Source organism: Mytilus californianus, unplaced genomic scaffold (genome assembly GCF_021869535.1).
Source record: "Mytilus californianus isolate M0D057914Y unplaced genomic scaffold, xbMytCali1.0.p SCAF_4, whole genome shotgun sequence".
Lineage (NCBI taxonomy): Eukaryota > Metazoa > Mollusca > Bivalvia > Mytilida > Mytilidae > Mytilus > Mytilus californianus.
This window is the reverse complement of record NW_026262690.1, coordinates 95,265,442-95,292,330: the sequence shown is the minus strand read 5'-3', so window position 1 is coordinate 95,292,330 and position 26,889 is coordinate 95,265,442. Positions and strand designations below refer to the sequence as shown.

The following is a 26,889-nucleotide window of genomic DNA, read 5'->3' as shown; positions in this document are numbered from 1 at the left end:
AATAAGTATTTTACCCCTCAACATCACGGTGCTCCTTTATTCCTAACAGCTTGATAAATTCTTTCAGCTGTAAAAAAAACAAAACAACATGTTATAAAATTACTATAGCGTACTAAAAGTATCACACATAAACTTTAACATTTCTAACAAGAATGTGTCCATAGTGCGGATGCCCCACTCGCACAATCATTTTCTATGTTTAGTGGACCATGAAATTGGGGTCAAAACTCTAGTTTGGCATTAAAATTAGAAAGATCATATCATGTGTACTAAGTTTCAAGTTGATTGGACTTCAACTTCATCAAAAACTACCTTGACCAAAAACTTTAACCTGAAGAGGGACAAAGGGACGAACGAACGGACGCACAGACCAGAAAACATATCGTAGGTGGGGTTTAAAAATCTATTACAATGAGGTCAAGGTCAGATAAATCCTGTCAGACAGACATATACACCTTACAATTTTTGTATACACCAAATATAGCTGACCTATTGCTTATTGTAATTGAAAAGCAGACACTTAACATTGATCAATAAACCATGAAAACGAGGTCAAGGTCAGATTATACCTGCCAAACAGACATGTACACCTTACAATTATTCCATACACCAAATATAACTGACCTATGACTATTATTATTTGAAATACAGATCAAAACACAAAACTTAACATTGACCAATTAACCATAAAAAATGAGGGGCAAGGCCAGATGATACCTGCCAGACAGACATGTACACCTCACAATCATTCCATACACCAAATATAGTTGACTTAATGCTTATAGGACTTGAGCAAAAACAACCCAAAACACAAAAACTTAACATTGACCAATGAATCATGAAAATGAATTCAAGGTAAGATGTAACCTGCGAGACTGACAAGTACCCAAATGGCCAATACAATCATTCCATACACCACATATAGTTGACCTGCTGCTTATAGTATTTGAGAAATGGACCTAATCACCTATCTTAAACCTTGATCACTGATCCATGAAATGTGGTTGAGGTCAGGTGAACCCTAGACATTACAAGGAACCCATATACTAAATATATTTATCCTATTACTCATAATAAGTGAGAAATTCACATGACAAAAAAAAATATAATTTTTTTTTTCAAGCAGTCACTGAAAATGAGGTCAAGGACAATGGACATGTGACAGGCGGAAACTTCATAAAATAATGTATCTGCATACAAGATATGAAGCATCCAGGTCTTCTACCGTCTGAAATATAAAGCTTTATACAAATAGTTTACATCGCAGTCGCCGCATAGTAATACATATGTCTCGCATACTGCGACAATTTTTGATAGCAGGTGTGACAAAATTAATACAAAACCAAATTAAAAATGTCTGTTTACATGTTTTATAGCATTAGACAAACATAACTAGTTTCTGTCCAATTTCAACTTTCAGTGTGAAAAATTCCTCTAGAGAAAGACTTAATATAAATTTGGACCTCTTCAGTTTTAATTTTACCAACTTTATATCATTTGATCTTAAGCTAAATTTCTCAAAATATTTACCTATTCAAACTAGAGAATTTTGAATTGGTTCACAATGGTGTGTTGGAGACTATTACATTTGTATTTAAATTAAAGGTAGCTCTGAATTTTACCTCATCTTTCTTGATTGGATCAGCATCCATATCAACATCAAAGTCATCAAGGTCTTCATTTTCTTCTTCATCATCATCTACGTCATTAAGAAGATCAAGATCACCCTGAAACATCAAAAAACATTATATCCATGAAGGCTATTAAACATAAAATTATGAAGAACATTGGCCAACTAAAATGGCAAATGGGTTAAAACTTCTCATTTACATTGTAAAGGAAACATTCTTTACGATGTTTACAGTGGAATATTATCTATTCAAACTGAGTTTACAGATTTAATTGTTCTTGTTCTTAACAACTTTGAGAAATTCAAGGGGAAATAAACATACGGCCGTACTGTTGCCTATAATTGCTTACATCCACTTCATTTAAACTTTGGTGGATAGTTGTCTCATTGGCAATCATACCACAGCTCCTTATTTCTATATTATTACATGTACATGTTATGAAAGAAATTAATTGAAACCAAGTTAAGTACATATGTCATATGTACCTTAGATGGGTTTGGTCTTTTTTATCAACATGATCAAGGCACTTTGTTATTCAAGCTCTGAAACATTTATGTATTCAGCTATATCTAAACATTCATGATTGGTCTTGAGTCTACAATGTACCTGTTGAACGTTATTACAAGAACATCTGCTCTGCACATATAATCTGTATTATAACTTTTTTGCTCAATATAATTTGGCTATACAATGTGAATGCATAATATAAATGTAGCTTGTCTACAGGAGACAAACAGAATCTCTTCGTAATTAAAAATTAAGCTATGAAATTTTTAATTCAATTGTAACCTCCCGTGATTCACCATGTTCAATACATGTACATTTGTAATTCATAAAATCTTTAAAAATGTAGAAAAAAGCAGTAGATGGGTCAACATGGTAATTACGGGTTAAATGAATTTGGATTTGGACATCTAAATTTGGACCCCAATACCACATCAAATTTTATACAAATGTATCAATACTATCAAACAAAGGATCATTCTTATGAAGTTGGAAAAACCAAAATAAATGTACATTGATGTTTGCAAAAAACAGAATTTTGTTTTAAAATTGGATATTACTGGCCCTTGTAGTCTATTATTGATGTGAACATTTCTGTTTGAAAGATATAAAATTTATAGGGCAGACTGCTTTGTTTTACTTGTCATAATCATTTCAGTTTTAGTGAAATGTAAAAACATGAACAACTTTTACAATAAATTTCTGTACGGTGGGTATCAGGTTGTTCCGGCCCAAACTCGATCTGACCCAAGAGGATTTGGTGACATATATAAATCAGGATAAACGGAATTTGTAAAAAGTAACGATGCTTAATGACAGCAGGTAAGTGAAGTATGCCTAATATTGGAGTAATATTCAGATGAATTATTTTAAATGGATACAAAATGAGTATGATTGGTAATGTTTGTTAAGCAGCATCAGCATATAAATATGAAGTTGTTTTCCATGATTACTTGGAATATCATGCAGATTTTTTTTTTATTTAATTCACACTTAGAAGAGATAAATAGATATTTACAATCCAATCATGGAACATATAATTATGTAATCATCATAATGACTTGTTTAAATCATTTCAATAGTCTATATAATTGGTTTGTTTATTCAACAATTGTCTGATGATCGTGAACCAAATTAACGCCAGTCGTAATCACTTAATTCAATCAAAATCATGATTGATAAAATTTACTTAAGCAACAAGGTCTTTTATTTGAAGATCTAATAATTAATTGTTACATTTTTTTCAGGTAACATGACGAAGAAATGTACAATTATTTCTTTGCACCACTGTCTCTTCCGTGGTTTTTTTTTTTGTACCCACCATGTCTCTTCTTTTATAGAAAGGATTCGGCAAATCAAACAACATTTCTCAATTTGAGAAGTTTTTTATAACTTTAAACAAAAACAAAGTTTGTATACCTCAGCCAAGGGATCGGCTTGTACAGTTGTGTATGTAACTATTTGTTATTACACCAACTGAAAGACTTGTCAATTGAAAAAATGCTAATAACTGCCGATTAATGTTGATGGTACTAAATTCTGTTATATATGTTTATAATATAATTATGCATACCCAATAGTCTTGAAAATTTGTAATTTAAACATAATCAACATAATAGTTTTATACTGCATAATCATCCGTATTCATTTAAGGTGATAAATTGATTTTATATAAAAATAATATTATATTTCTATATGAATTCTTAATATAAAGTTAAAAAAAATATTCAAATAAATGTCTCAGCTGATGAAAATTTAATATTCAAATATTCGTCAAAGGCCAACATTTTATATTATTATAAAATTAATAAACATTTATGAATTACACTGAATAGTGAATTCATATATACCTTTATTCTTATTCCTGATAAATATTATTTATTTTGGGGCTGGATCGATGTTGGCCGGATCAACTTGGGACGGAACGACTTGGGACGGATCGACATGAATTTGATGAAAGCCTACGGTGTAGTGTGAAGCCATCACAATTATTTACCACAGATTCTTTTTAAATATTAACAGTGATTTTTTAAAGAAATTTATACATTTATCAAATTATTAATATCTGTGGAATGTCAATGCTGCATATTTTACAAGTACATATGCATATAATTTTTCGATATAATTTCAGATGTAAGGAGATCTAAATGCATACAAAATTTCATAAAAGCTACGTATATTCCGCTATAAAAAATTCTGATTCCAATGAATTTCTCATAACTTTACCTTTTCGCCTCCAAGAGCCTCTATGAACTCCAAATCTATTGCATTTGTTGCAACACGTGAAACTTTTTTGGACATGTTGACATCCACGGTACAATAGTGAAGTGTAGATTGTAAAACAAATTCAGGCAACTAATCTGGTGCTTTCAGGGACGTCCGCTTTAATAAATGATTTGTACACGTGAGATTTCAATTTTTCCAGAATTTGTCAGTGTTTTTTTGTATCGTTTTAACAAGTCAATAAAGATATTGCAAACATTAAATAGAAACAAAACCTTGGTAAGTCTATAAAACTATTGATTAAGCGGGTACTGGTTGGAGGTAAAAAGGTAAAAATAAGGGACTTTAAAAAGCTCTTGCTTGCAATCCAACGAAACAAAAAACCTGAAATGTGGTAGACGTCAATGAACAGCAACAGCACCCAAACAACTAAAATATCCAAAGATACATACATAGAAGTCATTTAATATCTTGTCTAACAAGTCTATTTTTTCTTAGATAATAAAAGATATTTGCTATTGATATTCAAAATTTCGTCAGCTGAATCATGATAATACCAAATTATTCATCACCAAAATTTGTTTTATTATATTAAACAATAATCGATGAAAAAGTTGAAAAATTTACTTCGCCACTAAAAACATAAATAGACACGTTACAGCAAAACTTCCGGATTTTTTAATCCCCGAATATGGGTTACACTAATGTCCTGACAATGTCCTGACAATGTCCTGACAAAGTCCTGACGGATATGAAAATGCTAATTACGTTTTCATTATATAAAGGATTTACTTTAAATTTGGAACCAAGCAAGATGACAACATTAATCTAATAAATAAAAGAAAAAAAATTAAAAAAAATATTTTTAAGAGTTAGAAAACTTGACCTGACCAACTTCGACTTTGAAATCACTAATGTCCTGACCGATATGAAACGGCTAAATACTTTTTTATTATTCACAGGATAGACTTCAAATTCGATATCAAGGAAGATTAAAACATTTAATCCAAAAATATAAGAAAAAAATGAAAAAAAAATAATTTTTAGAGTTAGAAAACTTGACCTGACCAATACGATTTTGCCGCGACTAATGTCCGGACCGATATAAAACTGCTAATTTCTTTTTTATCTTTGGAAGGATTAACTTCAAATTTAGTAGCAAGGAAGATTTCGACATTTAACAAAGAAATAAAAAGAAATGAAAAGAAAGCAAATATTCAAAAGACCAAAAAACTTGACCTGACCAACATAGGCTATTCACCAAAAAAAGACATGTTCGTTTAAAAAATAGAAAGACTATGTATATTTCTTAAATAAATGTCTTTAAGTTTGATAAATATCAATATTTTATTAAATATTTAAATGACAAAAAGAAAAAAATGTGAACAAGTATTGCAAGGGTAAAAATATATTGACCTGACATTGTCGAACTTGTCCTGATCAATTTTCTAACTGAAAGAAAATGTTAACCTCTTACCTTAAATTATTGAAATTGAAAATATCCGATCACAATGATATTACAACATTGAACGCAGAAAGATACTGTTGAAATGAAACGAAAGAGAAATATTAGAACCAGTTGCTGAATGTGAGTATTGTTTATGCATGTTAACTTTCTGTTATTGCTCTAATTGTTTATCTGATTAGGGGCTTGTTATGATTAGATTAATCACCTACTTGTTAATCCAATTAATTAATTATGAACGTGAACTGTGACCAGCTATTATTAAGACTGATAATTTATGATAAACAATACATTGGTATTTATGGGCTTCTACAAGCTTTGGTGATTGCTTTTTAAAAGTGAACATTAGTTACTTACAGTTATAAATATAATACATATTTTTAGTCTCTTTCAAAAGTTTTCATAGTGCTCTAATACATACAACCTCAGTGCTTTTTATTCGAATTGATATATTGCTTTAGTGCTATTTTTCTTTGTATATAAATCTCCTTGCTTTTGTTTAGTGTAATTAATTGTAGAAAATTGTAAATATATTTTTTGTGCTTTTGTTACATATTACTTGATTCTAATCATGTCTTCATTTCCAGTGCTGATTGCTGGCCATTCCCAGGCCAAGTATTTTAATCAATATTTATCTTTATCTGAAACTAATGTGCTTTCTTATTCAGGTTTTCGTATTGACCAGATGTTCAACGAACTGCAACCAACCATCGACAACTACAACACCGTGGTACTTCACGTTGGCGCCAACGACCTCTCCCGTGGTTCATCAGTAAAGACTCTACTCAGGAAATACCAACAACTGACATCAGACATTTGGCACAGCAACCCAACAGCAGACATCATCATATCTGGAGTCCTACCTAGAGCCGACAACCAATTCCCAGGGGCACTTCTGCGCACCAACTTCCTAACGGAACTCAACCAGAGAGCTCGGCTACTCAATACCAAACTACAGTTACTAGCTACCCGAGTTCCAAGACTCCACTACGTTGGTCACCCGTCATTCGCCCAGAAAGGTACTATCCAGAGACACCTACTCAGTCGAGATGGTCTTCATCTAAGCTACCGTGGTACATCAACTGTGGTGAAAGACATCGAGAGCGCCATTCGTCATCTACGCAAAACCAAGGATACTCATGACAGCATCTGGGAACTACCAACGTCAACACCAACGTCAACACCAACGCCAACACCAAAAGCACCTACACCAATGCCTGACCCAACTGAACCAGCTGTAGACCAATCACTGTACCGAACTGCACTACTCACTTTACCGATACGAACACCAACACCAACACCAACACCAAAACCAGTACTAACTTCAACAGGTATTCAGGTGATTGAAGAGTGGCCTGCTCTTCCACGGGTATGTTATCTGGTATCTTCTCTTATTAACACTTCATCTACCTCTAACACTGTGCATGTTCCTACCACCACGTCCTCATCTGTTCCAGCATGTACCATCTCACCAAATCCTGTTTGTGTCGCACCTACCTCCACTTCTAGCCGCTCACCCACTTCCACTTCTTACCGCTTGTCTACCTCCACTTCTAACCGCTTGCCTACCTCCACTTCTAACCGCTTGCCTACTTCCACTTCTAACCGCTTGCCTACCTCCACTTCTAACCGCTTGTCTACCTCCACTTCTAACCGCTTGCCTACCTCCACTTCCAACCGCTCACCCACTTCTAACCGCTTGCCTACCTCCACTTCTAACCGTTTACCTACCTCCACTTCTAACCGCTTGCCTACCTCCACTTCTAACCGCTCACCCACTTCTAACCGCTTGCCTACCTCCACTTCTAACCGCTTGCCTACCTCCACTTCCAACCGCTCACCCACTATAATAGCCTTACCGGAGATGATATCGATAGTGAACCAATTGCTGGATGTTAACACTGAAGAGGATATACCGTTTCAATTTTTCTATGATACAACATTTAAACTTGGAGATTTCTATGTGTCGCCGCTAGTGTTCCGTAACATAATTTTTGAAGACCGCCCAATCATGCCAGTAGCATTTCTTATACATGGAAGGAAGAAAGAAAAAATGCATTCAAAATTTTTCGAATTTGTGTCATCAGTGTTTCCGAAGCTAAACAGAAAGTGTGTGCCATTTATTACAGATCGTGAACCAGGATTAGTGAATGCAATAGAAAAGAATTTTCCGAATAGCGATGTTATAATGTGTTGGAACCATTTGATAACCGATGCCAAATTTAATTTACATAAGATGGGTGCCGATCAGGAAAACATTGCGTTTTATCTATCGAACATAAGAGAATTACTGCGTTGTGATAGTGTTGAAGAATACAAGGAGAAAAAACAATTGCTTATGGTAAAGTGGTCAAAACCGATTGTTTCATATTTCAACAAAATGGAAAAGGATATATTATTTCATTGTGGGAAGTGGATAATTAACAAGTACGAAAATCTTTATGATCCGTTTTCTGGTGTTACCAACAATGCGTGTGAAAGCATGAATGCCGTTATCAAACGATTAAACAAATATAAAGAGCTTCCTGTTGATTGCTTCGTTTTAAGCATGTATTACCTTCAAGTATACTACATAACAGAAATTCAGAGAGGATTAGCCGGTGTAGGAAATTACAATTTGAGACATGAATTCAGACACGCCCGCATTCCAAAAGATGAAATTTGTATACCGAAACGTGTGATTAAACCTGATGATATTGTGAAACATGTGATGTCCGAAATAGATTCTGTGCGAGAAGAATGCGTTAAGGAATATACTGAAAATACATCAACAACTGTGCTGTTAAATCAAGATTCAAATTCTGTGCCGTTAAGTGAAGATTCAAAGTGTGTGTCGTTAATTGAAGATATCGAAAGTAATGAACTACAAAGTGTGGTTTGTGATAGTGAACAATGTACTAAAAACAGTGAAGAAATAACAACCGAAATTCCGAAAGTTGTGTCAATTATTGATAAGAATCTGTCGCAAAAATCGTTAGCCCGTCTTACAGTAGAAAACGACAATGTAACATTTGTGCAACAGCAGAAGGCATTTATGGTGAAGGGAACTCAAGGAAACATATATGCTGTAACCTTACTACCGAAAGAAACATGTCAGTGTCCATCGACAACACAGTATTACCATATATTAGCTGCAAAAATGTTTTTAGGTGATGAAACCGATAATAAACCGAGAGTTGTTAATTTAAGACTACTATCCAAGAGAAATTTGAAAAGGAACGACAAAAAATCGGGAAGAAAGAAACCACGTGCGAATGATTATGATAACACCGAAGAAAATTTCGGGACATTCACCAGTCAAGATACACCATGTGTGCAAATTCACCATACCGGAAAATCTCATTGGATTACATCTCTTCAGACTAAAAAGGATAGTGCCGTTTATGTGTTAGATAGTTACAGTAAAGATTTCAGATTAACACCATCGACAGAAATTCAGTTATCAGCTATTTATTCTCATGGAAAAAAGAACTTGCTTGTTAAATTACCTGATGTTCAACAACAAACAAATGGATATGACTGTGGTGTTTATGCTATTGCCAACATGGTGGAATATTGTCATAAAGAAAAACTCAACACTCAAAGACGTACGAAGTTTATTGAGAAATACATGCGACCACATTTAATATCGTGTTTGGAAAAAGGACATTTTACACCATTTCCTCAAAATACAACATCAAGTACAGACTTTGTTAGGATTTTTGCCAGAAGAATTGAGTGTAGTTGTCAGTGTGGTAAACCAGATGTTTTTGAGAACATGATTGGATGTGAAGCGAAAAGAGGACGGATCAGCTGTACTAAGTGGGTTCATCAGACATGTTCAGGAGTTTCAGAAGATTGGTACTGTGATGAACATCGCGATGCTTGAACATTGTATTGTATTGTATTGTATTGTATTGTATTGTATTGTATTGTATTGTATTGTATTGTATTGTATTGTATTGTATTGTATTGTATTGTATTGTATTGTATTGTATTGTATTGTATTGTATTGTATTGTATTGTATTGTATTGTATTGTATTGTATTGTATTGTATTGTATTGTATTGTATTGTATTGTATTGTATTGTATTGTATTGTATTGTATTGTATTGTATTGTATTGTATTGTATTGTATTGTATTGTATTGTATTGTATTGTATTGTATTGTATTGTGTTGTGTTAACTCCTATATATTAGATATGAACGTTTTTCATTGTGGTAGGTAATCGTGACTAAATTGTTCTTTTCCATTTATCTTTATTGAACTCAATTTAATTGAATGTCTTCTTTTTTTCTGTTAGTGAAAATTGTGTGTATTAATTTATTTTATTTCTTTGTGATTCTAACATAATTGTAATTTATATGCTTGTATATACATCGTTTTTAAACAATACGAATCTCATTTCCTGCCTTTATATGACATGTATAATCACTCAATAACTAGATAAACAAAAAATAAATAATCAGATAGGAAAGAAAACATTCCAATTTGTGATTATAGTAATTAATATAGGTGTGATTTTATTTTAATGGTTCATATCACCTTCCTTTGCGTTTACTTTTATACAGTTTTTTTTTATTTATTATAATTGTTACATCAAGAAGAAAAAACCTTTCCATTTACTTAGTTATTAAAATCATTAATGTAGGTAACTAATTACATTTCACTTTTATAATTATTTAATTGGGTTTAATAATTCAATAATTAGTTTCATTAGTCACACTTATTAATCAAATCAAATGAAGTAGAGTTGTGATGAGGGGTAAACAATACTCACAGTCAGCAACTTGTACTCATATTTCCCCTATCTTTTCATTTAACAAAATTTATTTGCTTTGGATGTTGTGTTTTATGGATAAGATAAATATAAATTCAATGACAATATAAGGTAAGAACTAAAAACGTTTTTGTTTGTGTATTAAGTTTAATAAATTGAAGGTGGTTAGGTCAAGTTTTTATTTCGTATGAAATATTGTTTTCCAATTACTTTATAAAAAGTATTAAAAAGAAAACGTTATAATTTGACTTGGTTTCAAATAAGAACTCAATCATACCAACAATGTTACAAGTATTAGCACTTTTATATCGGTCAGGACATTAGTCACGACAAAGTCGATGTTGGTCAGGTCAAGTTTTTTTACCCTTAAAGTATTTTTTTCCCAATTCTTTTCAAATAAGTATTAAATCAATATTACTTTCTTGTCTGGTGTCAAATTTGAAGTCAATCCTTCCAAAGAAAAAAAGGAAATTAGCAGTTTTATATCGGTCCGGACATTAATCGCGGCAAAGTCGTAGTTGGTCAGGTCAAGTTTTCTTACTCTAAAAATTATTTTTTTTGCATTTTTTTCTTATATTTTTGGATTAAATGTTTTAATCTTCCTTGATATCGAATTTGAAGTCTATCCTGTGAATAATAAAAAAGTATTAAGCCGTTTCATATCGGTCAGGACATTAGTGATTTCAAAGTCGAAGTTGGTCAGGTCAAGTTTTCTAACTCTTAAAAATATTTTTTTTAATTTTTTTTCTTTTATTTAATAAATTAATGTTGTCATCTTGCTTGGTTCCAAATTTAAAGTAAATCCTTTAAATAATGAAAACGTAATTAGCATTTTCATATCCGTCAGGACTTTGTCAGGACATTGTCAGGACATTGTCAGGACATTAGTGTAACCCCCCGAATATGAATCTGTAATTTACTTCCGGTTGTCAACCTTGACGAGGAAACTGGCCTTGGCAAAGGTCGACATTACTGTGATTATTCGATATTTAGGAACTGACTATTGCAGATCAGCAGTTTGAAGGTGTCAGATAAAAATCATTATGGCTGCTAAACCTCAGACTGACCATGACAGACGCAAGCAAATTAGTATAAGGGGAATTGCACCCGTGGAAAATGTTGTAGATTTGAAGAAAGCATTCAATAGGCATCTCCACTATACTATAGTGAAGGATAGGAATGTTGCTACACCAAGAGATTACTATTTGGCACTTGCACATACAATAAGAGACCATTTAGTTGGACGTTGGATTCGTACACAGCAACATTATTATGAAAAGGATCCAAAGGTAAGTTTCGAGTGAAAAATAAAGACATTTATGATTTAAGGTTGATGACCCTTTTGTAGGCCGGTGGATTACAAAATTTTAAAGGTGCAAAAATATCAAAACAGCAAAAATACTGAAAACAAGAGACATTCCATTTTGTACATATATCAAATGGAAATTTCATTCACAGCAATAATATTTATTGCTTCCTTGCATTTAATTGAAAATGGGATTTTGTTGCAAATCAAGATTCTTACAGAAAATACACATAATTTTATTACAGAGATTTTCCTTTTAAAGTTTTAAACACAGATTACTCACTTAATTGTCCATGTTGAGCTAGCATTTATTATTTACCAAAAAAGTCTAAAACAGCCTTTACAATCCACCAAAAAACCTCGTGCTGAGTCACTAAAGTCAAGTACACCCTTGAAGGTGTGTTTGAATAGGTCTTTTTTCGTTCTTATGTAGACTTCTTCCGGTAAGCGGCCACCGTCAACTGGTTGACTAATATATTTATTTGAACACTTGTTTTAGGAAATCATTGCTATCACTGCTGCTGCAGTAATCACCTACATGTACAGTGTATCTATGAAGTACCAAATTGCCAAATACATGCATTAGAGTGCAAGGGGAAATGTTGTGGATTTTTGATAAAATTTCCATATATATGTTTAGCATTGAAACAACAAAAGGGTACATAATCCTTAACTAGGTTGGGGATTTTCTCCCAATTTGGTTATAATGCCCTAGATAGATATAATTTTACTGAATTTTACTGTGCAAAATAATGGATTCAAGGGATATTGCAAAGCGCAAATAGTTAAGTAAAAAGCAATGACTATTAGTTAGCAAATTTTCTGAATACCATACTGTTTATGCGTTTGATCCCTCGGAAGATGCTTATTTTCGGAGGGATCAATCGAGCATACTTATTAACCAATATTCATTTTATATTTTCTGAGAAATCATGCGAATAAATCTTGTTTCAAATCACTTTTGAGCCTTTGGATTACAACATTAGGCAATGATTGTCTAAGTTATAATTAAAAAAAAATATCTGAGTTATATACATATACAATATATATCCAGGAATAACTGAAGTCTTAAACCACTAGTTAGTACTTTGACTAAGAAGCTGAAATTACTGACCAGTAACAAATTTACACATTTATACAGGTACATGTATCCCCCTTTTAATCCTTGTTAATGAGAGGTCAAGATTTTTATACCCTTTTGTCCATGCATGAGGAAAACAGATTTTGAGGTACCCTACATGTATAATTGAATAGGCAAGATATTCTAAACAGTTTGGAGAAGAAATTAAGGTTCAAATTCCCTCAGGCAAAGTTGACATAAGGTGGAGTTTGTGATTCCTTTTAGGTCACTTTTGGTCATATAGCATGTATAGGTCCACAAATTTTAATGTTTTTACCAATATTTACTAATTCCTGATGAATGTAAATTTGTAAAGCGATTTGAATGCACCAAATTTATAATGTTTTTTTATGCCCCTGCCGTAGCGGAGGGGGCATTTAAGTTTTACCCTTGTCCGTCCGTACGTCCCAAAGTTGGTTTCCGTTCTCTAACTTTAGTTTGCCTCAACCAAATGTTATGCAACTTATACACAATGCTAATTACCACAAAACACAGGAATTTTGGTGGCGTCACTTTAACCGTTCTTTACAAATGAAAAAATTGCTGAATTTTTTGTTTCTGTTCTCTTACTTTAGTTTGCCTCAACTAAATGTTATGAAACTTATACACAATACTTATCACCACAAAACACAGATCGAGTTTGAATTTTGGTGGCGTCACTTGAACCGTTCTAGAGTTATGTCCCTTTACAAATGGGAAAATTGCTGAATTTTTCGTTTCCGTTCTCTAACTTTACTTTGCCTCAACCAAAATACACAATGCTTATTACCACAAAACACAGATCAAGTTTGAATTTTGGTGGCGTCACTTTAACTGTTCTAGAGTTATGCCCCTTTACAAATGGAAAAATTTCTGAATTTTTCGTTTCCGTTCTCTAACTTAGTTTGCCTCAACCATGTCAACCAAATATTATGAAACTTATACACAATACTTATTACCACAAAACTCAGATCAAGTACAAATTTGGTTAACTAACTTTGACCGTTCTTCAGTTATGTCCCTTTATAACTTTATATGATATGCAAGTGGGGGCATCATCTATTTCCCATTTATTTCATTTTTGTCGAGCCTGTGACTTTTGTCGCAGAAAGCTCGACTTAGGGATAGTGATCCGGCTACGGTGGCGTTAGCTTACTTCTTAAAAGCTTTATATTTTAGAAGGTGGAAGACCTGGATGCTTCATACTTTGTATATAGATGCCTTATGTTACGAAGTTTCCGTCTGTCACATGTCCATTGTCCTTGACCTCATTTTCATGGTTCAGTGACTACTTGAAAAAAAAGTTGTGATTTTTTGTAATGTTAATTTCTCTCTTATTATATGAGTAATAGGATAACTATATTTGGTATGTGCGTACCTATCAAGGTCCTCATGCCCGTCAGACAGTTTTCACTTGACCTCGACCTCATTTTATGGATCAGTGAACAAGGTTAAGTTTTGGTGGTCAAGTCCATATCTCAGATACTATAAGCAATAGGTCTAGTATATTTGGTGTATGGAAGGATTGTAAGGTGTACATGTCCAACTGGCAGGTGTCATCTGACCTTGACCTCATTTTCATGGTTCAGTGGTTATAGTTAAGTTTTTGTGTTTTGGTCCGTTTTTCTTGTACTTTATGCAATAAGTCTACTATATTTGGTGTATGGAATGATTGTAAGGTGTACATGTCCAACTGGCAAGTGTCATCTGACTTTGACCTCATTTTCATGGTTCAGTGGTCAAAGTTAAGTTTTTGAGTTTTGGTCTTTTTGTCGAGCCTTCGACTTTTGTCGAAAAAGCGAGACATAGCGATCCTACATTCCGTCGTCGTCGGCGGCGTCCACAAATATTCACTCTGTGGTTAAAGTTTTTGAAATTTTAATAACTTTCTTAAACTATCCTGGATTTCTACCAAACTTGGACAGAGCTTTTATATGATCATAAGATTATATTCAAAAGTAAATTTTGTAAAAAAAAAATTCCATTTTTTCCGTATTTTACTTATAAATGGACTTAGTTTTTCTGCCAGGAAACATTACATTCACTCTGTGGTTAAAGTTTTTGAAATTTTAATAACTTTCTTAAACTATCCTGGATTTCTACCAAACTTGGAAAGAAGTTTGTTTATGATCATAAGATAGCGTCCAGAGGTAAATTTTGTAAAAAAAAAATTCCCATTTTTTCCGTACTTTACTTATAAATGGACTTAGTTTTTCTGCCAGTTAACATTACATTCACTCTGTGGTTAAAGTTTTTAAAATTTTAACAACTTTCTTAAACTATCCTGGATTTGTACCACACTTGGACAGAAGCTTGTTTATGATCAAAAGCTAGTATCTAGAAGGAAATTTTGATAAAATTTTGTTCCATTTTTTTCCGTATTTTACTTATAAATGGACTTAGTTTTTCTTCCAGTTAACTTTACATACAGTCTGCAGTTAAAGTTTTAAAAACATTTATTAGATTCAAAAACCATCCTGGATTTTTACCAAACTTGGACAGAAGCTACTTACAATCAAAAGATAGTATAGAGAGGAATATTTTTATTAATTATTTTCCTCATTTTTGTTGAGCCTGCGATTAACAGCAAAAGTAGGCGAGACACTGGGTTCCGCGGAACCCTTACAAATTTTTTCTTATACTATATGCAATAAGTCAACTATATTTGGTGTATGGAAATATTCTATGATGTACATGTCAGTCTCACAGGTTTTATTTGACCTTGACCTCATTTTCACGGTTCATTGCTCAGTGTTAAGTTTATGTGTTTCAGTCTGTTTTTCTTAAACTATAAGCAATAGGTCAGCTATATTTGTTGTATGGAAGGATTGTAAGCTGTTCATGTCTGTCTGGCATGGTTCATCTGACCTTGACCTCATTTTCACAATTCATTGGTCAATGTTTAGTTTTCTTGGTTAAGTCTGTTTCTTAGAAACTATAAGCAATAGGTCAACTATATTTAGTGTATTGAATGATTGTAAGGTGTACATGTATTTCTCGTTTGGTTTATACATGTATGACCTTGACTTCATTTTCTTGGATCATGTTAAGTTTATGTAATAGTTGTAGTAAAGCTTTCATTTAGGACTATCAACATAATATCAATGGTTAGTAAAGAAGGCGAGACATTTCAGTTTCAGCGTGTGCACTCTTGTTAAGTCTTAACCTAATTGTAAAACAGGGCTAACAGTTGATTTCAACAGTTCTTGAAAGTAAGGGAGTGAGGGAAGTCCAATCTGTAATTTCTCTGTTTTCATTTTAAATTTTGATGAACATGATATATACAACAGTTTTGTCAAATTTAAAAACATTTTATTCAGTATTGACTGTTATGGTGTGGGAAATTTCTCTGAAGAAGTCTTAGAGGCCTTAGGCCAATGGTCTATATTGTTTATATATTTTTTTTCACCTGTGTGTGTTTATTTAAAAAAAATAATTAAGAAATGTGCACATGATAGGATTGTTATTAATGAAAATACCGTCACCAAAAAAAACTAAGAACAGGAAAGAGATAAAGAGATAAACTATTGGCCACAGTATAGTCTTCATCCTTTCATAATTAATGAGTGCATTTTTGTATGTACATAGATAATACTTATATCCTGTATATGTCATATTCACTTAGACAATGTTAGAGACAGACAATCATTTATAATATGTGTACTAAGATTGTATAAAGTGGCTGTTAACTATAGAAAAAGAGGATGTCAGCCAAAACAATGTCATCTTTGTCCTTTTATTACACTGTAGTACAAACATGTATTATTATAAAAAGATGATTGAGTCTCGAGTACTCTAGCTACATTTTTGTTGCTAAACAGATTGAATTACTTGATATTTTCAAATATAACATTTATAAATATAGTTTTAAAAAATTCGCTGAAATGTAATTCATTAGTCATGTTGGTGTTATATAACATTTTAAAACTTCAAAAATAGGAGATTTTCCTCAGCACAGCATGCTCCGATGGAATTTAAGAAGCAGATTTGCTGTAGAACCTATTTCAGGTTGTTTCTATTTATTTTTTGTTGTAAAAAAAAATTTCAATCAGAATTCAAAAGAGTCAAGTCAATTATGTAATACATTTGTTAGCTATGTACATTGTACATTGTATGTGAACAAATGGAAATGTTAACTATATGCCAATGAGACAGCAACCTAGCAATACGAAAACCCAATTAAAGACATCTTAGTAGAGGTCAACCTACTGTCTACAATGAAGACTGGTTCAAAATGTACTTGTATCTTGTGGTTTGTATTATAAATTTGTGCAAATGCTATTTTGTCAACAATTGGTCAATTTTTGCAGGATAATAATGATAAGCAAGTAAGATACTAACATGTAAAAAAACATATAATCAAATAATGCATGTAGGGCCACCCTTAGAAAATTCTTTGTTTGATGTTGCCTACCCATGCTTTGTAGGGTTGGGTAGGTACATGTACAATGTAGGTAGCCATTTTTTTTTTGCCAACAACATAAGTTACATGTTTTAGACAAAAATAACAATGGTAGAGCAGAAAAAAATCTTTAAAAAAAATTTGAACTGATTTGTGTCATAAAATTTTTCGGGTCGGCTGCTTTTTAGGTGGGTAGGTAGGCAACATTAAACAATCTAAATTTTATTTTTGGCCTAATGGTGTAAGTTGGAGAAAGTGTAAGATGTTTTCTCCTGCAATTTACATCTTCTGAGAAGAGTGGTTATTAGAGGGAAACTTCCAATATTTTTGAAAAATGAGGTGGGCTCCAACAATACCCAGAAGGCTGGAAGGTTAATATCAATGGTAATTTTTGAACCAATTTTAAGTCTATTGCTGCATTGAACTCATTCAAAAAGATTTTTTATTTGTTTGAAGTAAATTTCATATAAAGAATTGATTCATATAGCATAAACCTGATCTGTGAAAAAGATTAATTGATTTTTGGAATTATGTAATTAATGAATGCCAGATATTGAAGAAACATCAACTGCATTTTATAATGTACAAATAAAGACCTGAAACAAGAAGCTACTTTTTCTGAAACACTAAACATATTACAGATTACCAGATTTCATTTTAACTTATGGATGATTATTTTGTTTCAAAGCCAAATGCTCTCTTTTTGTAATATGTGCATATACATGTATATATATACAATGTATACATACATTGTACTGGAGTTCATTCTAAGTAGATCTACACTCAAAGTTCAGTGTGTCTCTAGACATGCTAGATTGCAGTTTGGGATAGGCCTTTTTAATATGTTAAAACACATTAACTTATTAAAACCTACATATCAAGACATGTTTCAGAAATTGTAATTATGAAGTTTTAAGGGGAAATAGGTCATATTTTGCTTATTGTAAATTTTTGCAAGTCAATATTTTTTGTTGTTTTTACACATGTAGTTTTAGTAATTTTAGGGAAGCACAACTTCTCATCTAAATAAAATCATCCCAGTCATCATGGTCATACATTTGTCATAGAATTGTTAATATTTAAGTTTCTACAAATGAAATGTCAGGTAAGTGTGAATTCATTAATCATAAGAATTACATAACTTATAAAACATGATTGCGCTTGTGTCCTATATAGCTAGACCTAAGACTTCAATTAGAAAAAAAATATTATTATGCATTTATCATGTGTGTAATACTATTATATTCTGAAAGTATTGAAATGCTAAAGGTAGAATAAGAACTTCTCAAACTGTAATGACATTTAATCTACTGAGGTTCATTGAACTAACAAACTTCCTCCCAGTTTAATACCAGTCTGAGTCTATTTATATTGCATACTATAATACTGGATTGGAGATACCCAATAATTAATTTGCTGATAGGAACTAGTTTAGCCATAAGTGAAGTTGTACTTTTTCAATAATTTCCCCAGTCCATTGAAGTTTTCCTTTAATTTCCTCAGACACTGATCATACTGCATTCGATTGATATGATTGAGAAAGTGGGTTAAGGGTACAAACAAATGCAGGATAAATATAAAATATTATATATACATGTATTAAGGTAACCTCCTTTCTCTTGCAAATTACAGAGTTACTTGTAGAACATAGATCTGTACAAGCATTTAATAGGCCAAACCAATTTAATTTTTAGCATGTTTAGTTCTATGTGTTTCATGGAGACGCTAGAAGTTCTAGTATATATAGGAAAATTAAAACCTAAACCATTTTAATACATGCTTATAGAAAAAGGTTAATATATAGAAATTAACAGGAATTTGGTAGAATGTCTACTTCATGTACTCAGTATAAAAATAAGGAGATGTGGTATGATTGCCAATGAGACAACTACCAGGCATGGATTCAAAAAGGTTTTTCTGAACTATTAAAAATATTTAAAAAAAAACCAAGGTTAAAAAAAATATCCTGGATCAAAGATAACATAAAAGCTTTAGGGGTACACCATGGTTATAACATTAATGACAGTAAAATATGGCATTTCATAATTAGCAAGATAAAAAAAATATATTCACATTTGGAAAACAAGAAATTTCACTTACAGAGGCAAAGTAATGATTATAAAAAACCAATTAATACCTATTTTGGGACACAAGGTTGAGATGAGGGGTATACCTAATGAGTGTGAAAAAGAAATAAACTCACTTTTCTGGGATTTTGTTTAGGGCTCTAAAGTCAGCCATGTCGACAGAAAATTATGTTTTCTAGATGAAAGCTCCGGGGGGATCAAAGTTATCAGTTTGGAAAGTTTCTTAAAAATCAAACTGTTTTAACATTTAAAATTGATTTATAGAATTTTAGAACGTCCATCACAAAGATGGAATGCAATTGCCCATTACTGGCTAAACACAATTGAATATTTTATATGTACGTGTAAAGATCTAAATGGAATTAATATTAAATATATATGCCAAATTTTTACCAAAAGGTGGTTACTGCATGGTGTGAACTTTATATATAGTAAAATGACCGAACGTTAAAAAAAATAACATTCTTGAAGAGAATATATTTGGTAATAACAATATAAAATGGAAAGGAAAATCTTTGCTCTTCTCTTCCATTACCAAGAGTCATATCGCCAAAATGAAAGATTTTTGGAATATCGAAACGGAAACATTTTACATTAATAAAATAATATTTGATAAACTAATAGATAAACGTAATTGGATAGCTGCCTGTATTTAACAATATTTTCCAATTCTAATGGAAATCACTACATAATATACATTATACTGAATTTATACTGAATTTAAATAGACAACCTGGGACCAAGAGACTGTATTATTCATGTAAGTCCCAGGTGCGACAAATTGTCATTAAATGAATAAATAAACTGTACAAACAAACAAAAAAGAAAGAAACTTCAACATTGTTGAAATTGTGAATCAATTTTCTTTAGCAGTTATTGCCTAAAAAGATTTTTTTAGCTAAATTTTGAGATTTTACAATTAGCTTAAAAACTATAATACATCATGTACATAGGGAGAAAATGTGAACACAAGATAAAATCTACATGAAAAAATTAAAATTTTGCCGCAGACACAATGTATTTGTTTTTAAGAAGGAGTTTTTTATCGATTATCCATAGAATGCAATTGAGCGAATCAGAGCATTCTATTAGCTAGGGAAGGATCATTTTATATTTTGCAATGGGGATAAGGGATGCTGAATGAAATGAATGTGATGGTGTCTAGAACTGAAGATCTTTAAGTTTGCCCAAGACGTGCTGAAAATGAATTTTCTGTACATTCAGATGCACACATGATTTGAAAAAAAAGAAATAGGTGTACACAACGGAAAATATTTTTTTCGACGAAAAAAAAAAAAGAATTAAATCCAGCCTTATAATGGGTGAAATTATTGTTCTGTCCAGGCAAGCCAAAAAGCCCAACCTTTACCAAAGAAATAAATTGGTCATCCTCTAAGCAAATTTGTTCGTTTCGTCTTGTTTTTGTAGATTTAAAGGACCTGTCTCAAATTTCGCCTTTGGTCTCTTGTGGAGAGTTGTATCATTGGCAATCATACCATGTCTTCTTATTTTTATACCCCTGTCTTAAGATAGAACGTATTATGGTATACGATTGTTGGTCCGTCCATTTGTCTGTTCGTCTTCAACACTTCGGACAATAGCTCAAAAATGCTTTCACCAATTTTCATGAAACTTTGGTCAATTGATTATATATATTGAAATAAGGTCCTTTTTGATTTTTATAAAATTCTGATTTTACTTTTTAAATGGGTACCACTGTGTGTGCATGTCTTTTTTTTTTTTTTTTTTTTTGGAGGCGGGGGGTGGTATGTTAGCAGTGCTCACAGTATTTTTAGTTGATCACATAAATTCATTTCAAGCATAAAGACAAACTAAAAGGGCGACAGGCGTATCATGCACTGATGGCGCAGCTCTTTATTGTATTTGGATTTGTAAGCAAACCCTTATTTCTTTCAACCTTGAAATTGAATTTTCTATATATATAATTAACAATTCTGCATTATACATGCGTACAAAAATCAAGTCAGTGTAGTTCAACAATTCAGTACATACAATGTGTGTTCTTTAAAGGGATTACTAATTTAAAGAAAAAACTGCATGTTAGATATCAATTTTTTTAAAATTTTTGTCCCAATGAAACTGAAAATATATTGTTGCTATGCACTTTTCTAATACAAATTATTGGTTGCTAGGCACAATTTCAATACAAATGAATGGTTACTGTGTACTTTTCTGCCACTATAAATGAATGAATGCTAAGGACTAGTGTGAAAACATTCAGCCCTGGCCTTTTAGGTAGGGTCTTTGTTATACATGTTATCGGTAAACTCCTGAATCAAAATATGTATGGTTGCTAGGTACTTTTGTGTTAAAAAAGGGTGGTTGTTAAGCACTTTTTGCATGACCTTGACTTCTTTCTGTTGACCTGTAAACAAAATAGAGGCGCTTTAATCATCCTGAACATTTTCATCATGTTTTGTTTGCTTCTTTCTATTATTGTCTTACAAAATCCAATAAATATACGCATGGTCAAAGGTTACGGTAATCAATGACCTTTGATCTTGGATCAAATTAAAGGTCATTTAATGCTCGATAGTTTTCCCATCATAGTCATTAAATAGTAGTTACAGTTTTCGGGATATCTAAATAACATGGTCGAATTTCTGAAGAATAAAACCAAAAATGACACATTTTGGTTTCCATAGCAACCATCCTAGCACCCATATTCCCACACATTTTTTGTAATTTATGGACTAAAAACAATAATACTTGACATTTATAGGCACAACATAAATGGATGCAAAACTATATTTTGTTCATGCAAAAAGTTTTTAATTTGCCATCACAAATACAATGAAAAATGACCCCTGTTTCTGTGGTTGTGACAATATTCAGCCAAAAAAAATATTTGACATTGCTGTTATGTTTGTGAAGTATTATGTTTCTGAAAATATTAACAAATGTCATTAAATAAAAATTGGTTTTGCTTCAGAATGCCTGCAAAGTAGTTGGTTTTTCAATGCTAAATTCACCAAAATGTACGGGAAAACTCATTGACTTGATTGCCATGGCAACAGTGGCCTAGCAACACTTTGGAAGGCAATTTCCTTACTTTTACACCTGATTATACGGTCAGGTTAAGTTTCAGGAAAATCGGTGACTATACCGCCAAGCCCCTATATGAAATGGTTGGTGGTTACAGAGAATTGCTTTTAATGACAAGATCTCAAGATGAGGCTATTTCAAACGTTTTTGCAATTTTGCTCTATATTCAAGAAGTTTGAAGCGTAAATGCAAATACTGAGAAAAATGCCAAAACAAACATAGAAAGTGCATGTTTTTGCCAGGTGAGTTGTTCATGCTTTTAGTTTTCAATTTTTATAACCTCACTTTAAGATAGCCCTTCAATGTGTCACTGTCAGATACTAGTACTTGTATCAAGTTCATGTTGGAATTGAGAGTTTGAAAAAAAACCAAGTATAACATTCATAAATGGTTTTATAGGAATAATGACAAAATTTCTAATATAATAATATCATATTAGATATGTCAAGAATGCCTTATGACTGTTCCTTTTACAGATTTTGTAGCACTATTGCATGTAACATTTATATATACAGTCTACAAATGTATTTAATAAATGGTTTTATCCCAGTTTTTATACATCTGTAGACATAAAAGTGCAAGCTATATAGTGAAAATAGAAGAAAGACAGTAATATTTCCCTTTTGGAATAACTTTAACAAAAGACAACATCATTTTATCTCTTCAAACAACAATAACAAATGTATATTACAGTGTTGTATTTCATCCATTCGTGCCGAATACAATAAGGTTTTAAGTTTATGGAATCACTATTCATGTTGGTTGTATTTAGTAAGGTATATAAAAAACTGTGGGCGTGTGGGTATAATCTGCTAGATCATCCTAAATAACATGAACAAGCAAACAACCAAAACAAAATCAACTTTTAAGGAAGACCAACAATCTCATGATAGTGTGTACTTTTCACTTGGTGTATTATAATATATTTTATTAATGATTTATTTATGATTTAAAAAAATATAAATAGAAGTCATTGATATATATATATATATTGTTGTTTGTGCTGTATTTAGACCACTCTAACATGTTTAACAAGAAATTTGTTTTGCATGCACACGTATAAAAATTGCAGTTTTTATCCAACGCAATCATAGGTTTGAACGTTGTTTTCAATATAGACTTGTATATATATATATATATATCTAGTTCAGTTGGTATATTACCGGTAAATATAAGTTGAACCTGGAAAGAGTTCAAAATGTTTAAAAGTTGCCTTGAAATTATCATTGATATTACTCAAACATTTGAAATAGCCTTAAATTGTTACAATAGTGGTTCAAGTAGTTGGATAGATATAAGAAGATGTGGTATGAGTGCCAATGAGACAATTCTCCATCCAAGTCACAATTTGTAAAAGTAAATCATTATAGGTCAAAGTACGGCCTTTAACACGGAGCCTAGGCTCACACCGAACAGCAAGCTATAAAGGGCCCCAAAAATGACTAGTGTAAAACCATTCAAACAGGAAAACCAATGGTCTAATCTTTTTAAAAACTGAGAAACGAGAAACACTTATCAACCACATCAACAAACCACTGAACATCAGGTTCCATAGATCATAAATGTTAATTTGCTTTAGGTTTGCAATCACATATGGACCTTTTCTGACTTTTATAATCAAAAGTGGCCCATTTGCCAATTTTTAATGGTCCTTTTAATATGTTGACCTCTAGATGTCTTTTGATTTTTTGTGTCATTGGATTGCTGTAGCATAGACCTATAACTGACATACCCTTTTATTCATAACAGTCACAAGAAAATTTACAAGCTTTCAAAATGGTTCTTTAATCCAGGGTTGTTGTCTTTATTTATACATGTATCTTGACGTTGTACTACTGGGGATTTGGTACTACATTGTACTGATGGTAGATCTTTTGTCATCTGTTAAATTTGATACATTGTACTTTTATCTACTTTGTCAATTTAGACATGTTAAAGCTTGACATTATATTGTCAAGACACATGGTTAGTGTTTAAGGTCATACATTGACTTCTGGTTGTCTCTTTATTTATTGTATTGTTGGGTTGCTATTTCATTGACACATGTACCCCACATCTCTATTTAGTCATATTTTTGACTTCAGATTTCCCTCTTTATATTATTTGTGAATCTGCCAAACAAATATGTAATCTCTTGTCGTATATGTAATCCTTCAGTCTGGACATTTAAATAACTGGATATTAGGAAGGGCCTAATAATTATATGATTAAATATTATCGCTATTTTACGAAATTTTCCTTTGATCTTACTGACTGATAATTTCCTTTCTCAGCACAGTAGAGTGATATGAAAAATTATCGCTAGAAGCTAAGGTAGCACGTGCCCGTTGTCAATGAAATTAACAACGTCGTCATAGGTAAAATTGTGATTAACAGATTATCATTGGTCATCTCAACTCAATTGCTTTTCTCACTTTCGCCGTTCTGGCTCAAGCGAGAAAATCAATCTCGTTGAGATGATCAACGATAATCTATAAATATATGTTATTACCCTGATGAACTTTGGAGAAACTATTGTAGTTTTTCCAAATAGAATGCATCAAATATAAGAACTTCCTGATATTACATCCATTCTCTTGATCAAAATGCCAAAGGCCTTTGATATATTTTCATAATTTGTAACATGCATGGTCTGTTTATAAAAAAAAGTTGTTTGACATAGCCTGGTTCAGGAGGAAGTAAAGGATCTAATCCACTATAGCATTGTTAATTTGTTGATTTTGTAGGTTATGTATATATATATATATAAGAAGAGACATTAATTGTCGAAATCCGGATATGGTGTACAAACACCTTTGCACCTTTTGTTTGCGGTATATCATCTTTTCCGCAAGTTTATTGTTTTCTGTTTAGTATTAAATTTACAATTAAGATCCATTTATTACATCGGTGATCCGTTTATTTGGCAATTGCTAATGGCAGTCAGCAGGGTTTAAGAACATTTGTTGTTCGACCTGTTAGTCAAATGCGTTTTGTTAAAGTCTTTTGGAAAATGTTGTTTGTGCTATATTTAGACCCCTCTAACAAGAAATTTGTTTTGCATGCACACGTATAAAAATTGTGGTTTTTATCCAACGCAATCATAGGCTTGTTTATATTTTTCGTTTGGGCTTGTATTATATTTGCCTTCGGGTTTATATATATGATCCGTTCATCCTATTTTGACTCCTTAAAATTCAAGAGTCTATCCTTAATTGAGGTAAATTGTATGGCTTTCCAAATACCGTTTCGAATCCTAACATCACTGAAGAGACATTAATTGTCGAAATCCGGATATGGTGTACAAAAACCTTTGCACCTTTTGTTTGCGGTATATCATCTTTTCCGCAAGTTTATTGTTTTCTGTTTAGTATTAAATTTACAATAAGATCCATTTATTACATCGGTGATCCGTTTATTTGGCAATCGCTAATGGCAGTCAGCAGGGTTTAAGAACATTTGTTGTTCGACCTGTTAGTTAAATGCGTTTTGTTAAAATATACTTTTTCACTTTTTTGGTCTTTTGGAAAATGTTGTTTGTGCTGTATTTAGACCCCTCTAACAAGAAATTTGTTTTGCATGCACACGTATAAAAATTGCAGTTTTTATCCAACGCAATCAAAGGTTTGAACGTTGTTTTCAATTTAGGCTTGTTTATATATATATATATATATTTAAAATTATATACATTTTAACTTTCTGGTCTTGAAAGAAAACAATAATTGTTAAAAACAAATGACCAGATTCAGTCCTGTAGGCCATACAGAATGCTTACAAAACTAAAGAGAAATAGAAAAAAATACATGTATTATAACATTGAATTTATTTATTTTCAAATAAAATTTTAATTTCAGAGAGTATATTACTTATCTTTGGAGTTCTACATGGGACGTACACTAGCCAACACTATGGTTAATCTTGGAATACAATCCTCATGTGATGAAGCATTATATCAGGTATGTCGATAGGTTCAGTTAGAATCATGTGATTTAACGTGACATCAGGTATATAGATTGATACAGTTATGGTAGTAATTGTCAGATTCTATTGGAGATAACAGAGTTAAAAGTTGGTTGGAAAAATACAAGCCAAAAATCTAGATAAAGAAGTGTATCCAGTAAAATGCTGTGAACCACTAGGAAGCCAACAATCTACATGCATATATATGAAATGAAGCATTACAACAGGTATACACAGTAAGGGGGACAGCTCAAGAAGTCAGTGGAATTTTTTGTTGTATTTTGCCATTTGATTATGTCTAAAATTAGATCAAAAATGTTTAGTACCTAAATTTTAATCATTTTGACTTTTTATTAATTTTTTTAAAAGTAAGTAAATCCTTAATTCAACACAAACAAATTAGAACA

General features: G+C 32.0%; 4 protein-coding genes across 5 annotated transcripts in view; 3 read left to right on the top strand and 1 right to left on the bottom strand.

The window, feature by feature from the left end:
• LOC127698852 (CCAAT/enhancer-binding protein zeta-like) overlaps positions 1-4,477 on the bottom strand; it is a 44,193-nt gene extending 39,716 nt beyond the window's left edge. The window contains exons 1-3 of the mRNA XM_052202547.1: positions 4,362-4,477; positions 1,623-1,727; positions 15-67 (exon numbers count right to left, since the gene is read on the bottom strand). Coding sequence (XP_052058507.1) covers positions 15-67; positions 1,623-1,727; positions 4,362-4,436 — 233 coding nt within the window. The 5' untranslated portion in view covers positions 4,437-4,477. The remainder of the gene's footprint in view (positions 1-14; positions 68-1,622; positions 1,728-4,361) is intronic.
• Positions 1-15,988, top strand: part of LOC127698851 (apoptosis-resistant E3 ubiquitin protein ligase 1-like) — a 232,153-nt gene extending 216,165 nt beyond the window's left edge. Inside the window, exon 20 of the transcript XR_007980970.1 lies at positions 15,139-15,988. The gene's annotated coding sequence lies outside the window, so the exon portion shown is untranslated. The remainder of the gene's footprint in view (positions 1-15,138) is intronic.
• Positions 5,055-9,691, top strand: LOC127737165 (uncharacterized). Its single transcript, XM_052247696.1, has 3 exons — positions 5,055-5,946; positions 6,492-7,699; positions 9,293-9,691. The coding sequence occupies exons 2-3, from the start codon at positions 6,509-6,511 to the stop codon at positions 9,689-9,691; spliced, it is 1,590 nt and encodes a 529-aa protein (XP_052103656.1). The 5' UTR covers positions 5,055-5,946; positions 6,492-6,508.
• Positions 11,487-26,889, top strand: part of LOC127698859 (glycogen phosphorylase, muscle form-like) — a 41,756-nt gene continuing 26,353 nt past the window's right edge. For both annotated transcript variants that reach the window (XR_007980972.1, XM_052202558.1), the window contains exons 1-2: positions 11,487-11,872; positions 26,377-26,478. Coding sequence is in view for 1 of the 2 variants with exons in the window: in XM_052202558.1 (XP_052058518.1) it covers positions 11,627-11,872; positions 26,377-26,478 (348 nt within the window). In the remaining variant the exon portion in view is untranslated. The remainder of the gene's footprint in view (positions 11,873-26,376; positions 26,479-26,889) is intronic.

What these genes read in the sequence shown, in the direction of transcription:
- LOC127737165 (XM_052247696.1), top strand. Translation starts at nt 6,509, where the DNA reads ATGTTCAACGAACTGCAACCAACCATCGACAACTACAACACCGTGGTA. An exon ending in TACCGGAGATGATATCGATA is followed by an intron (nt 7,700 to 9,292) that starts GTGAACCAATTG and finishes CATGGAAAAAAG; the next exon opens with AACTTGCTTGTTAAATTACC.